This window comes from Notothenia coriiceps, unplaced genomic scaffold (genome assembly GCF_000735185.1).
Source record: "Notothenia coriiceps isolate Sejong01 unplaced genomic scaffold, NC01 NC01_scaffold00000339, whole genome shotgun sequence".
NCBI classification, from domain to species: domain Eukaryota; kingdom Metazoa; phylum Chordata; class Actinopteri; order Perciformes; family Nototheniidae; genus Notothenia; species Notothenia coriiceps.
Genome location: NW_011333040.1, coordinates 24,912,396 through 24,927,592, shown reverse-complemented (window position 1 = coordinate 24,927,592; position 15,197 = coordinate 24,912,396). Strand labels below are relative to the sequence as shown.

General features: G+C 41.3%; 1 protein-coding gene across 1 annotated transcript in view; it reads right to left on the bottom strand.

Annotated features, from left to right (window-relative positions):
* Window positions 1–15,197, bottom strand: part of LOC104952680 (neurexin-1-like) — a 379,092-nt gene that overhangs the window by 68,765 nt on the left and 295,130 nt on the right. Inside the window, exon 18 of the mRNA XM_010779550.1 lies at window positions 12,538–12,719. Coding sequence (XP_010777852.1) covers window positions 12,538–12,719 — 182 coding nt within the window. The remainder of the gene's footprint in view (window positions 1–12,537; window positions 12,720–15,197) is intronic.

Sequence of the window (15,197 nt, the reverse complement as noted above, 5' to 3'; positions counted from 1 at the left end):
GAACTCAAACGTGTCCCCTAAACTCTTCCTATTCTATTTTACTTTCTCACCATCTAATCAAGACCTTTCAGGTGCGCGTACACGCCGCAAGGAAAATGAAATGTTTGGGTCTTTACACAGTCCTTAGTCTTTATCTTCGTAGCTTTACCCTTCCTCTTTCCTCAAACTTATCTTCCGTCTGTCCCTCCTTCATTGTCTTTGGGCGGTTATCAGTCATCTTGCAGCAGCAGGTAATAAAAGGCCAACATGCTGAGGGAGTCTCGTTCTGCTTTGTCATGTTGCTCTTTCACACCCTCCTTTTTGTCTTTTATTTTTATTTGTGGCAGCAGACCTTATCGGAGAGATGGGCGTGAGATAGCCATCTGAGGTTCTTTGTGTTGAAATAATACGACAGGCTGATAAGGCCTTGTGGGTGAGTAGTTCACTGCTGCTTCTCTCCTCCCACCTCGCCACTTACTCTCTCCAGGAAGTCCCTAAAGGAGCTGAAATGTATCAAACATTTCTGTCATGTTCCACCTTTGATCAAATGTCACCCCATCCCCTTTGATACATTTGATTATATGTTAACGCTCACTTCATTTTAGTCAAATGAATTGTAAAATATAGTCGTTATTAACATATTAAATGTAATGTTATGTGAAAAGTTGGCTGATGCCCAAATCATAAAACATAGACATTCAAAGATGTAATGGAGCATTGCAGATTCTTTCCAAACAGACACAAAAACTTTTCTTCGCCATCTATTTTACTACCGATGGAGTCACAAGTTCCTGGCTCATGCCATTACTTTGTCTCTAATCTACAGCACCTATTAAGATTTCATGAAGTGGTAATGATTATACAATTACTTCCAGCTCGGAAATACCATAATAATGGCGACGGTGACCCAGGTTTGTGAGTTTCTGGAGTGGATGTTTATAGATTAACAAACAAACAAACACACACAGACTGGCGGACTGGCTGGCTGGACATCGATTTGAGTTGCTATTGACGAAAGGGTGGTGGGCAACACTGGCGCTCAACAGCAGTTACATTTTCATATAAATAACAGCAGCTTTTTGGTCTGTAATTGCACCTGAAAATACTACATGGATTAAGGGGAAGACAGGGTATTGATCTCAATACATTTGAGCAATATTTGAGGCTTTGGACAATTGGCGCGTTCACATGGGAGTACTTTTCCCACAATAGTTCATCAGAACTCAGATATATTTGCATTCACACCAAAAAGCCCCCTGAACTAAATTAGTTCATCAGAACCATTTTTACCCCGTTTTCAGTCCCTGCTAAAGAGCAGGGACTTTCGTGGGAGAAAAAGGTTCCTATGTCTGATTGGCTGGACGGAATACAAACCACGCCCCGTAAAACTCCCAAAAAGTTTTGTGAAGCTGCCATTTTAGTATCCTCGCATTAGCATTATTAGCATTAGCATTAGCCCAGCGCACAAACGCAGAGAGACTAACTTATGGCAACACAAAAGAAAACATGGGAGCGGTGGAGATGAGGAGGTGTCGGCGTTCTGGCGATTTACTCAGAAGGCTTCAGCTTCTACTGAAGCCTGTCCCCAACTCCGAGGACTTCCGGCCGGGGACTTCGGGTGGCAGTATACGCCGTGAAGTTGTTTACGGCCTACCAGTAAACCCAAAGCAGAAGAAGAAGAAGTGACATCAGCAGCTTCATTTGCCTAATCCACCCCCAGGAACTCTGCTTTAGTTCATCAAAACTAAAATAGTTTTCATGAACTGAGTTCTCATGAACTATTGTGGGAAAAGAACTTGGTGCGAACGCCCCTAATGAGATAGGACTTGGATGGCATATCATTAATTTTCCCAGAGTCAAAAATAGACATTACAATATACAGCAACCGTATACCTATGGTAACCTTAACAATACAGTACTGTAGCTGTTTTGGCTTCATACCTCATCTCAGACATAACGCTTCAGTGGTGAGGGAAGATTAAAACTTTGACTTTGAGTGTTAAGCTCAGTAGGGATGCAGCAGAGACATTGAATTCCCACAACAATTTTCTAAGTCTTTTATAGCAGCTCCTTGTCAGACAGGAGGCTATTTCACAAAGTGCACTGGTGAGTTAAAGAGTTAAGGAGAAGCAAATACTTCAAGCATAACTGATTTATTAGGCCAAGTAAAGGGAGGAGACTAAGAGAAGAAAATGAATTAGGCCTCACATGCTCTTTTAATTACTGTTGTCAAGGTGTTTGCTTCGCCCTTCTGGGAAAAGCAAAGCAAACCATCACTCACAGCAACTACTTAGAAGACCCACAGAATGAGCCGTAAAGTTTAACACCTCTTCTATAGTGCAACATTTACTGAAACGCTAACAAAACGCAAGCTTTTCCCTCCGAAATTTCACTTCTCTACTGAGATCTGGTACGCTGCAGGGCTGACAAAGTGAGCAGAATGAGGCCACTGATCCAGGGGTGCTCCTCTCACCTCATGTGCTTACCTGAGGGATAGAAGAGGACAAAGGAACAACATGTGCCTGTCTGTTTGATCTCGCTGTAAGAGGCAAACTGCACATGTAGGCTGCTGACACGTCATGGACGCTTTGCTCTTGCACAGGCAGCACTGCTGGCTTTCATTATTATAGAAGAGGGCCTGAGACATATTTTCATGCACATTTGCACACATACACACACAGCCTATTCCTTTGATGAGGCTGTGAAATAAGCTATGACAGGGGGCTGTGTTATAGTGCTTGGCAGCAATGTTATCCCTTGTAGCTGAGAGACAAGACATTCGCCAGAGAGTCTACCCTAAGAGCAATAACAATGAGGAAAATGACACACGAGTCTTGCAATGTTTTACTTGAATTTCGAAATGCTGCTCCGTGTAAACTATGAGATAACATCTCTGCTGCTCAATTGGACCTTAGTGATATTGACTGGCATCGATGGAGGATATAGGGAGGGTCACTAAATCCATTATTCATAAACAGGGGACAAGAGGAGGGTGAGTGTTTCTGCTGACAATGTGGTTGCTCTCAGGAGCCAAGAGACATTTTAAAAGCGGATATAGTTCCCCATCTCACCAAACCCGCAGTCAAGATTGGTTTCACTCGTGCTGACTTCTTACGTCCAAACGGAAGGTCTCTCTCAATCTGTAGCTTCCTGTGGCACATTGTTTTTATTATGTTTGATGAGACTGTGTTATTCTTTTGGTTAAGGCAAACAATAAACCATCAGTGTCTTGTTCTTGGCACACACATAAGGTAAGAAACTCCCTTCAATTAAAAGTGACCTATCATGCAAAATGCACTTTTGTACGTCTTTTATACATGAATATGTGTCCCCGGTGTTCGAGGGAACTCACCAAGTGTCAGAAGACACAACCCTCTCTATTTTCCTCCATACCCGAATCTCTTATAAAGGTGCTGCAACGGATCTGATACAGACTGATCCAGATTTGAACACTTCTATGACGTCACAGAAGTGGCGCTAGGCTATTGGGCCAACTCCACCAATCAGGAGGAGACAGCCACGGACATTGCCGTTCGAAAGCGCTGGAGACACTGTAGTACATATGCCAGGCCTGTAGATGGTGCTGTTCTCACAGAATCAGCCAATGCAAAGACAGTGTTAAATTGAGCGAAATGAAGAATGGCTAAAATGCATGATCTGTTTGGTATTTTGAAAAATAAAAAGTATAAATATGCCTTATATAGGTATGGTCCTACACTATAGTATTCAAATATAGCATGATAGGTCCACTTTAAATAAAAGGAAATTAAACAGTGAATATAATAAATAAATCAGGGACTAAAGTTAACTGAGCTAAACCACCAACAGCGCACACCGATTCGCCCACTGTGGCACGCAACCAAATGTTTCCACAGCAGCACATAATTAAAAACAGCATGCTTATATGTGTATATTTTAAACAGGCTTGGATGGAAAGCACAAGGGGCTGGAGATGAGAGCAGTGCAGCAGTGAAAAAGGTAATTAAGTTGACCAGAACAAGGCGAGCTGTCTGTTTAATATTTAATGCGGCCCCACACAAAGCACTTTGGAAGCCATCAACAACAGGGCACCAACAACAATTATGAAATAATTAGCTCAGACGAAGCCTGGAAGATTTTTCTTTGCAGGGATATGTGTAAGTAATTGTATAAGTAATTTCAGACTTGGCCTGGTCCAAATTGACTGTGCTCTTTGGGCGACCCTGGTAAACACAAACAGGCAACACTTGGCTCAGGCTACAGCGTATGTGCATATGTTAATGTGCAAGGACAGACAAACCTGTATGCAAAAGCTGCAAAATACAGTTTTGTTTTTTTAGAGAATGCACTTTATTCTGATGTCCATCTCAAATTTGAATTATTTAGCTTATTGTGTGGAAACTCAAATGATACTGCACTACTTTGCTATATTTCAGATGAGAGGTGATGCTTGCTCTTTAGGGAAGGGAAAGTTAGACTGTGGAATTCAGCTGATATTAGCGGTCTCTCTTTCATGGGCAAAGATCGGGTGATGGCATATGAGTAGACCAGTCCAATCCCAAGTATACCAGGAGAACACTAGGGTGCACTTTCACTGCTGATGAATGACATTTGTAATTACAATGTCATTCAAAATGCACAAATCAATACAAACACAAACTATTAACTCATTCTTTATGAAAACACATTTCAATTTTGGTTAAACTTGAATGTTTACTTTTACATGTGTATTCTCAATATTGCATGCATTTGGTGAAACTTTATATATATACATATATAAAAAACCCTTTAAGTTTATTATAATATCATATTGAGATAAAGTGAGAACAGAATAATGATAATATCTATAATATATAACGGAGTGATCCTAGAGAAAATGTGCTCCATATGCATTAGATGGGAGACGCTGTACTTCTGCTCACTGCAATGGAGCGAGAGAGAGTGAGACTATTTTTATCCAAGCCTGAGGGCTGGGGCAGCTGTGTCAAAAGTCAACAACTATAGTGACTCCATGCTGTGACACTCCAGTCCCAAACGCACACAAACCCACTCTCTCTTTCGCATACATTGCCACACGAGCAGAGACATACTGAGATTTGATTTGTAATATATGAAATAATTTAAGAACACAGAAAAATGTTATACTGGCAAGTGTGATGTTATGTGAATCCTGGAAAAAAGGAATATAAAAAGGCTTATTTATTTACGGAAACAAGTCTAGCCAGAATATGGAGAGAAGGCTGAGCTGGTTCAAACTAAATCCATCCTTTGAGCTGCAATAACAAATAGAATGTCAATGCTCTTAACCTTGTAACCCAGAAGGAAAGCGAACATGCCCGAGAGTGTAACATTGACGATGAAATCAAATTTACCCCATGTTAGCTATGGCAATATTGCTCTGTATGAAGCAGGGCCATAATGTATTGATGTACAGCTTTGAGAATGACAAGCTGTACTCACTGTGATTTGTTACACTAATAAAAGTGAAGACACATTATTGTCCTGCCCTCTCAAATACACATACACACACATCTTCCTCACTCTCTTGCTCTCTCTCTCTCTCTCTCTCTCTCTCTCTCTATCTCTCTCTCTCTTTCCTCTTCATGGACCACTTGGCTTTGTAGTGGTAAAAGAGCTTGAACAAATTGAGAAATGATTGGAATTGAAAGATGAGTAATGGTGATTCTAGCGCTGTCCCTTCTCAATATGGAGATGATGAGAGTTGATTCTTTGAGGTCAGGTACATCATCCGAGCACAGCGACGGCCCCGTCTATGACTAAAAGAGATAGAAGGCTATTCACTCTTAAATATAAGCTTCTTTTTTGTTGCCACAATCAGTCACTGCTGACATAAAATCAATGCTATGTTCACCGGTGCCATACTATTACTACTGATCATCATAATCTAAACAATTTCAGCTTAAGTGCTATATGTTAACAAGAAGATCTGTTAAAGGGTTTGGACGATTATCCCGTCTCCACCCTGTTAATGTTTGAGAGGGTAACTCTACACTGGGGGAGTAAATGAGGTCAATGGAGCCCCCCCTTTCTCTGCTATCTCCTCATCATGGTTAGCTATTAGCTCAGCAATACGATGCCATTAGCCTAGCTTTGTGACACACTATACTGCAAAATGCCAAACATAGTAACTAGCAAACGGCAGTTCTGCTTTCATTGACACTCAGTGAAATTACAGGAAAAGTGGGAAATTGCATCTGGTAGTGAATTTTAAATGTGGTGGTGCTTTTGTAAATATGCACACAGCTATGATAACTAGCATTCTTTCAAATGATTATTGATCCACAAAAGAAGTAGGGAAAACAGGAGGAATACAACTTTGTTCCAGTCATTTACAGAGAAAAGACTTAATACAACTATAAAACAAAAGTGTTCCAACACAACATCAATAAAAGAAAATACAATTGACTGCCTCTCCATATGGTATTCCACTGATGATTCTCAAATGACATGCTCTGTTGCTTTTAGACCTTTTGACAGAAGTGGAGAAGGATGACAGCTCCCGGCTGTCTTAACTTATTGTCCCAGTGAGCTGGGGAAACTGCAAAAGTAAGAGTGACTTGTGTCAGCACAAACCATGGAAACTCAAATCAGTTGTGAGATGGATGTGTTTACGCCTACCCTCTGTCCGTTAGAGCGAGACAGTCCAATGATGAATAATGCCATGGGAAACAAATATGTGTTTGGACAAGTTTTTTGATACCAAGATACTTCATCTTAGCTCTTACATATTCTAGGTAAAACCAGGAACTCTGCATGCTATAGCGTTTAATTTTCTCCCGCTAGTCTCCAACAATTGGTTTAACAAACAGGATTGAATGTCTAGCCGATTCAATGTGATGTGATATTGCAATTTTAATTTGAAACAACATGGTGTCTTTAATTTAGAATCTGCTTAAAACGCATCTCATCATGAAACTAAACATCCCACCCCTATACTTGGTTTGTTACCATAGCAACAGCATATAAAGTCAGGAGACAACTGTTCAAGCACTATAACACCTAACAAATACAAATTATTTAAAGATGATCAGCTGAATATGGATTTGAACGCCTTATCTGCACAGACAGACAGACAGTAACGGCCCGTCCACACTACAGCTTCGACAGCTTCAAAAACGGTTTCCAACGCGTCTGCCCATTCACTTTGAATGGGGTGACGTCACGTTGCCTCGCTTTTCGAACTGAATTGTGGGTAGCAGAGCGGAGCTTTCCTGGCGTTTCAGGCTGCAAAAGTTGAGCAATGTTCAACTTTTGAAGCTTCTGAAGCTTTCGGTGGAAGCGTCAGCCAATCAAATCATATGCCAGTACAAGCTCTAGCCAATCAAACCGCTGCTTGTGTGTCAGGGGCGGGAGATTTATGTGATTGGTTGTTGGTCGAGCTTCAGACACGCCCGCCGGCAAGCTTTTTTTGAAGCTGTAGTGTGGACGGGTCGTAACATTAGTACGTCTGTACCTGCATGTATATTCCATTTGTCACATATATGCACACAGTGTATTTCCACTATAACACGGAACCTGTCAGTAGCTGTAGAGGTGTGCTAATATCTGATTGACGTGCCTTCACCAAGCAAGCAACACAGAAAGGCTGTAAAGCACTGAATCCTGGGGGTATTGCATGCAGTTGGTTATAGGTCTGCGTGCAGAGCGAGCATGAGAGGTAATTACTGGGTCTGAAACCTTAACACGAGTAGAGGATAAGAATGAGATCCTTTCCCTGGACTGGTGTTTTAATAGGAGTATGGGGGATAGCGTGACACAGGTTTTCTCCTGAGACATGCAGCACCTCTCCCAGGTAACAACTACACCTGTAGCCTCAAACCAGACGGCACGGTACTCGCTTAATGAAGCATGTGATTGTGCATAATCATAACTCAAAGAGTAAGGTGAACTGCAAAAACACATAAAAGGTGACATTTTCTTGCTTGACAATGGAGATACCAAGACAGTTGGCCCGGAAGTCTTTTTTTCAAGCCATTTTACATGATTAATAAGCTAGAGAGCAGGAGTTGAAACTGCAATTAAAGGTGTCTTCCATCAGTAGAAAACCCCCTTTCTAGTAGTCAGCTACAGGAGGACCGAGGGGAGCAATGCTCCACCAGAGAAGTCATTATTTCTCCACCATCCCCTCTGCTCTATGGAATATATTAACTTCACAGTGTTGCTGTCTTAGCCAGAGAGCCTTCATTGCTTGTTTTTTTTAAGGGATGCATGCAATTAGAAGAAGGGAAAGAAGAAAGTGCTTGGAATAGTCTCCAACCCCTACACAGATTGAGTAGCAGCACAAAACAAGCTCAGTGGGCCCCTCGGGGCCCTGCCTCAGACTGAGGAGAGCCTCAGATACTCACTGTCACCGCTGTTCATTGACAACAAAAAGGAAGAAAATAACTACAAAGCCTCCATTTCACTGTGTAAATGGCTTCCTAAATATGTACGGATGGATTTCCAATAACAGACAGCCGCCCGTGTTTTTGCACGAAAATAATACTTCCTTTGTAGAGGAATAAAATACCTAAACAGTATTAAAGTAAAAATCCACCTTCACCTTAGTATTGTTGGTAAAAGTATACAGACATTGCACAGTTGAACAGGTCTCCCTTGAAAAAGAGACCAATGATCTCAATGGGATACACCTGGGTAAATAAAGGTTTGAAATGAAATGAAATGAGTCAAATGTATTTCCATGTTCAACAAAGAAGTTACCCCCCCCCCCATCCTATAAACTTTGCTCTAATTATTCTTCTACGGATTACAGTGCTGCAAACACCGAGAATCATTACACCCATAATTCCCTGTTTTACATAATGTCACAGCGAATATGTCCCTGGATTTGGTTTGCAGCTACAGTACAATTATTAATATAAAAGTGACTGATACTTTGCGGAGGTGTGCTATCATCCACAGACAAGTCTTATACCCACACAGGATACCTGTCCAGGTGACCTCATGATTATGCTTCACCTTCGAAACAATTACAGGGATAGTGAAGAATCATGATAATTGGAGAAACGGCAGAGGCATTATTATGAATCTATTCTTCCTTCCATGTGCGCTACAGTAATGAGCCTGAGGAAAGTGATTGTCGTACATTAGATGGTTCACTGACTTCACAGTCATTGTCTTTATCTGAGATAGAAAGGAGAGGCGGGGGAAGGATCGCAATTCCTTTGAGGTGCATTTAAATCATGTTCTCCACATATTACTCAGAAAATTCCCTCTTGAGAGTGTGAGCTGAGATGGCGTCCTTCAAGCCCCGCTGGGTTTCCTGTCATCATGAAATGGGAGCAGGAGATTAGGGGGGTGAGGGATGTAGAGGATGGAAAAAGGGGGGGGGGGTAAATACTGAAATCTGGTCTAATCCCATCTCGTACAGCTGAAGATACACTCCTAAGACATTTCTGCTCAGAGCTGAGGATAAATGGAAGGAATGAGGGGAATACCATTGGGAATGAGCTTTATAATATATTGTTTGGAAAGAGTGCATCTCCGAATAAACTAACAACTCCAAATTTGGCTTACATATTCAATAATGTCCATCATCTAGCGTGGCACACTTGCAAATGCTTTTGTACTCTAGAAAAAAGGAAACGGTCCCCAAAGTGAATACAACTGGCTCCCAATACAATGTTATGAAAAAGGGCCACAAAGGCATTCTATTATTTCAAATTTCAGTGTGAGCCGCTAAGGGTTAAGTTCAACCGGATACATGTTTTGCAGGTGACTAGCTGAGTGCTGCTATTCTCGCATAAGAAATGCATCAAAGTGGCAATTTTACACAGCTCATTGTGTTTAATGGAGTGCTGTAAAACACGTCCATTGCACTGTAATTAATGAGGAAAAGACAGAGGCGTGGAACACATATCTAGAGGGTTTTTATCATAAGTATTCCAATTTCATAATATTGTCATTTAATTTGCTGCGATTCTAACGTTTGGCTGCAGCACAAAGCTAAGGAAGAGCTCCCTTATGACAATTAATCAGTCATACTTCGTTGAAATACAAGACGTCTTTTATAACTCACTTTAAACTCAATGACAGTTTTATCGTCCATCAGTTTCATTTTAATACCCTTTAATAAGATATGTTTATTTGGTGTTTCATTGATATCATTTGGCAAATCACTGTTGCAACTTTATGATGCACAGAACATACATCTTGTAACACATTTCCATTATAGTTGTGCTTTTAAACAGCTCTTTTGCTCATAATAAATTACTAGACAAACACAAATCCAAAGCACAACTTCTGTGCTTCTGTTTTGTTGTTCTATCACGCTTCTCTCATTTTCTAATGAAACGCAACATTTCATAAACCCCCCAGATTAATGTGCAGGAATAAATCAATAGGAAGGAGCATTCAAAGTGACTGCTGATGCGAGAGGAGAGGGGATTCTCACAACACACTGCCCCTGCTGTAAGAACATGCCTTATCAACATTTCCCCCCTATATAACGGTATACTGCACATTTCATCAACAAAGCTACGCATGCATCTGCGGAAAGCTACACGATCTTCCTGCCTTGTTTTCCCTCTCTCACCTCTCCTGTCAGCGCAGTTTTGTTCTCTACCTCTAACATTCATCACTCGTCAACAGTTCACCGAAAAGCTGGCATACATCGGAGACCGTCTCCTTTAGAAATGTTTCCACTAAGTCCAGCCCTGTGTCTTCAGGAGCAAACGTCTTTTTGCTCCAGTGTAGACACAGAAATATTTTAATGGACAGTAGAAATAGCTTTTAAGGTTTTGTAATGCTAGATACTTCAAAGTATGTAATGCACCAGCATGCACCAAATGTCTACCAATCCTCCTTCACGTCTGGTCATGAGGACCTGAATGAGAATGAACTTCATGGTATTTACATTTTATGCAAAAGGATAGGAATTGTTCAGCAATAAGTTAGCCAGTGTGCGTGATGTACAAGCAAGTGAGAACATTTGTATGTATATTAATTCAGCACTGCATTGGGATGAGCTACCTGCCAAAGCCCTGTTGTGCCATTTAATTTGAAAAAGGTGCCCTGCCTATGCAAATCGTTGGAGAGGACATTTTTCATCACTCGCATAAAAATAGTGCATAAAAGGAAATCTCGACTGTTTTATCCCTGTTCAGGTGTTTGGTGCAGATGGACAGGAGCCCAGAAATCTGCCGAACACACAAGGATCTTAGTGGAGCGTTCACACATCTGTCCTTTTACACCCATATTCCAATTTATGTTCTTTTGAACATCTTGTTGCATCTCTGGTTGCCATTTGCTGATGAATGGAGTGTGTGAAAAAGGTTGTATCCTTTTAAATTGGTCAGTTACTCTTGGATTAAAACTAGGGGATAAAAAAAACCAGTGGGCCCTGAGGAATGGTAAGAAAAAACAATGTGAAAAAGCAAATCTTGGTCAAAATAAGTACAGATGTCTCATAAGAACAACATCAAGGAGCTTGTCCTCAGGACAGGCCTTCTTACAGTATGTCACTGTGTGTGAACTGAATGTGTGAATATTGGTGTGTGTTTGATGAAAGCTTCAAGACAAATTCATGTTTGTAACTGTGTGCTGATCTGTAGTTCTGTCATAAGTTCAAACGTATTTTCAGTAGGGGGGCTCCATTATCAAAACACTTGCCTGATTATTTTTGCAGCTGCGGTTACAGCTAATCAATTGTTGTTTTATTTCACGCGTTATTATTCATGTGTCATGTAACAGACAGATGTTCAACCTGTCTCAGATTTAGCACTTCTCAACACTTGGGTACTACACAGGGAATTTCATTTTAGCACCTTACCTCCACAAGTCCATTGTGGGTTAGTTGCTACACAGTGTGCATAAAAGGGCATTTCGAGTTTTATGTCAAGAAAATAAGAGAAGCATTTACAGGAAAAACGTCAGGGGTGTAAAGACGAGTTTAAAAAAAAAAAAAAATGTTGTTGATGGATGTGCAGAAAACATCCAGCCTTACCCTTACTACTGCTCTTATTTGACTCTGGCCAGCAGGGGGGACCGCAGTCCCCACAGCACCCCCCTTCCCAGGCTAATGAGTATTGTTGTCAGTAAGTGGTGCTGGTGGGAGGAAGGTCATGTGGCAGCCAGAAAAATTATGTCCAGTTCGGAGATGCACTGTATGGAACCACCCGCATTACTGCACCATTTCCATCAGTCACACACACACTCACACACCAGAGGAAGGGAGCAAGCTTTCAACATAAACATACCGTACTGATGTTGTCATTAAATCATGGTTTCATTCTACAAACACTCAAAATGTACTCTATAAATTGTGTTTGTTTCAAAAGATTGGAGTCACTGCAACTTAACAACTCACCAACTGTAGTCAGATTCTAATTGGTAAGTAAGTCATAATTATTTTCCAGCTGCATCCCTTCCATTTTAAATCAGTGGAGAAGTAATGTGAAAAATCCAAAACGTTGGCAGGCAACAGTGAAGGATCCCACCACTCATTGAAAGACATTGATTGAGAAATGTGTTTTGGGGGTTTATCCTAATGTGATGCAAGCACTGTGTAATGTGGTACTTTCTTCTTAAAGGAAACTAATAAACAGATTTGTGACTTACGATGTGGAGTTTGAGGAAGTCTCCGAGACCAGAGGAGCTGTCCACCCTCACCAGGACAGCATCCTTCAGCTGTGTGCTGAAGCCGATGGCCAGACGGTCTGCCCTTGTGCTGGGACGATCATTTGGCGGCCACGTGTACGTGATCAGTCCGCCATCTCGCCCAAATATGTACGTTGTTCCCGCTAGAGGAAATGAAAGGAGAGAGGACAAATATTAGACGTTAATAGTATATTCCCTTTTGCAACCAAGTAGCAGGCGTGAACTAACTGTCAACAAAAAAGCATTATTAACACCGCAAAGCCGGCATCCATGCCATGTGTACAGAGCACCGTCAGTCTGAAGTGTTTCATTGTGCTGAGTAATGACTTTGCTAAGCACTGAGCAACATATCACTCTTGAACAGCTCTCAGCCCCATCTGAGGGTTTAAGTACACTCATGTCAATTCATGAGACGGGAAAATTCAGCAGAAATGAGGGAGGCAGGTACTGGTGCCGTTTTCCTCATAATGCTGCACAATTACTCAGTTTTACTGCCACTGCCTGCTTCACTTCTCAAAGAAAGAGATACAAGCGTGTGCAGGAGGGTTTGCAGTGGTGTCCCCGATGCCCAGGTAACCGGCAGGCCAAACGGGCACCTCCCCGTCTCTCACGCTTCATTAGCAGCCTCAAAGGCAGACGCGGCATTATTGACTGACTGGTCCAATTATGTCCTCTTTGTGACCTCCAAACCAGATACTTCCTGTCTCGCTGCATTAGCTCGTTTTCTTTAGCGGCAGCATAAAAGGTTTGAAAGTGACCAGGTAGGTGGAAGATTAGTCCTAATTATGTAGCTATTCAGTGAGAAAGAGCCTTGTGGCACTATGCCAGTGACCGAGTCAAATTGATGGTATGAAATAAGTCGGTCTAGACTAATGAAGGAAGTGGTAAAAGGTGGCTAATTGTTCATGTATAAAGCCACAGTCTAAGATATTGATGCTTGCGAACCGTAAAGCTCTTCACTATTTCAGAGCTGTCGGAGTTATGTCAATCAAATAATGTCTATTTTTTCTCAATTATAACCCGTCAATAGGAAAGTGTTTCAATGCATTCCTGCCAGGACATAGACACGTATGCTCGGGGGAGAAAGTGCCTATACGTGTGTATGCAACTGGGAATGAATAAGTATGTGATTGCGAAATAAATGCCTGTGAGAAAGGCTGAAAATAAATGCAGCTGTCAGATTAGCATAAAAACTGCTATCTTCATGACAAATTAGAGCTCTGCTTGTGTGTTATTCATTTACATGTGTGTGTGTGTGTGAGTGAGAAGGAGAAACCAAGAGGGAGCGAAAGACAGAGTGTGTTAATATTCATAGAGGGGAGGGAGTTAAACAGCCTTAGACTGAACAATAGATTATAAATCATTTTGACTGTAATTTCAATATTTTCTTGTAAACCAGTTCACGAGAAAATAAAACTATCGATATATTTTGGATTTATTTATATATTTCTGTTGTTTTCCCCCCTCTGGCTTTTCTTCACAGTGGAGTGATTAAAGCGTGTCACTCTACTATCAAATTCCCTTTCCAATTCCACTCCCTCATTTGAATCAATACACACTGTCAACCATTAGCTAAAAAGAATTGCATCATTAATTAACGATAATGTGATTAACAAATGATGTCGGGACATACAGATCTATGGCGAGATTTATTGTTTTCATAAAGCATAACTCGCATTTGTAAGACGTAATGAAATAACAGTGTAAGCATTCTTGTTCGCCTAATGGATAAGCGTTATGAAGCTTGATGACTTCCACAAAGGAAAAGACATTATGCGTAACATATTTGCGAGGCAGGCATCATTTCTTTTTCATGAAGTCTGCCGGCTACCGCTGAAAAACCCTCCCTTGTTCCACTAATGCATATCTGATGTTGGCCCCTTCACAGAGCAATATCCAATTCATGTAGCTCGTGCTGGACTGTTGTCACTTTCTTCCAGTTTCCCCCCCAAGCCACAAACATTTGCTCCATGCTCCAGCTTATTATAATTAAGCTCTTTTAAAACCATGTCAGTGTTGGAACTCACTGGGCCCTTAAGCATCCATTTCCCCTTCTGTCTATTCATACGATTTGACACCCACTTTATCCCACTGACAGCTTATTTACTGTTGGTGACCTCCAAAAAAAAACACAGTATAATATAAAGATTACTCATTTCAGTGGACTGGTGTCTTGCTAGTAGCTCCCTTAAGCTAAATGGATAAATATCAAGACCCTGATGTCAAGTCACCAAAGGTCAACCAAACCAACTACTCTACTCTACTGTGACGTGTAGATTATAGAAATGGTTCCAGAGAAGATTCAGAGAGGGAAGATAATAAGGTTGCCAATACGTGGTGAAGCAGTCTAAAATCCATACAAGCATGTAGGACTAGTGAAAGACTCCTTGAGGGACTGTTGGGGATTAAAAAACATTGAGGAACATGGCTAATGCACACCTACTCAGTATTGCAGTGGCATGAAATCAGCCAACACGTGCCTGTGTAACTCCAGCGGTGGGAGTAATTATGCACTAGCTCCGTATTTGCTATTTGTGTGCCCAACTGGGACACTGGGCACGATATGGATCTGTTGTTGTCATTAGATACGGTAGTGTCCTGGAAATACTTGGCTGTTTGTT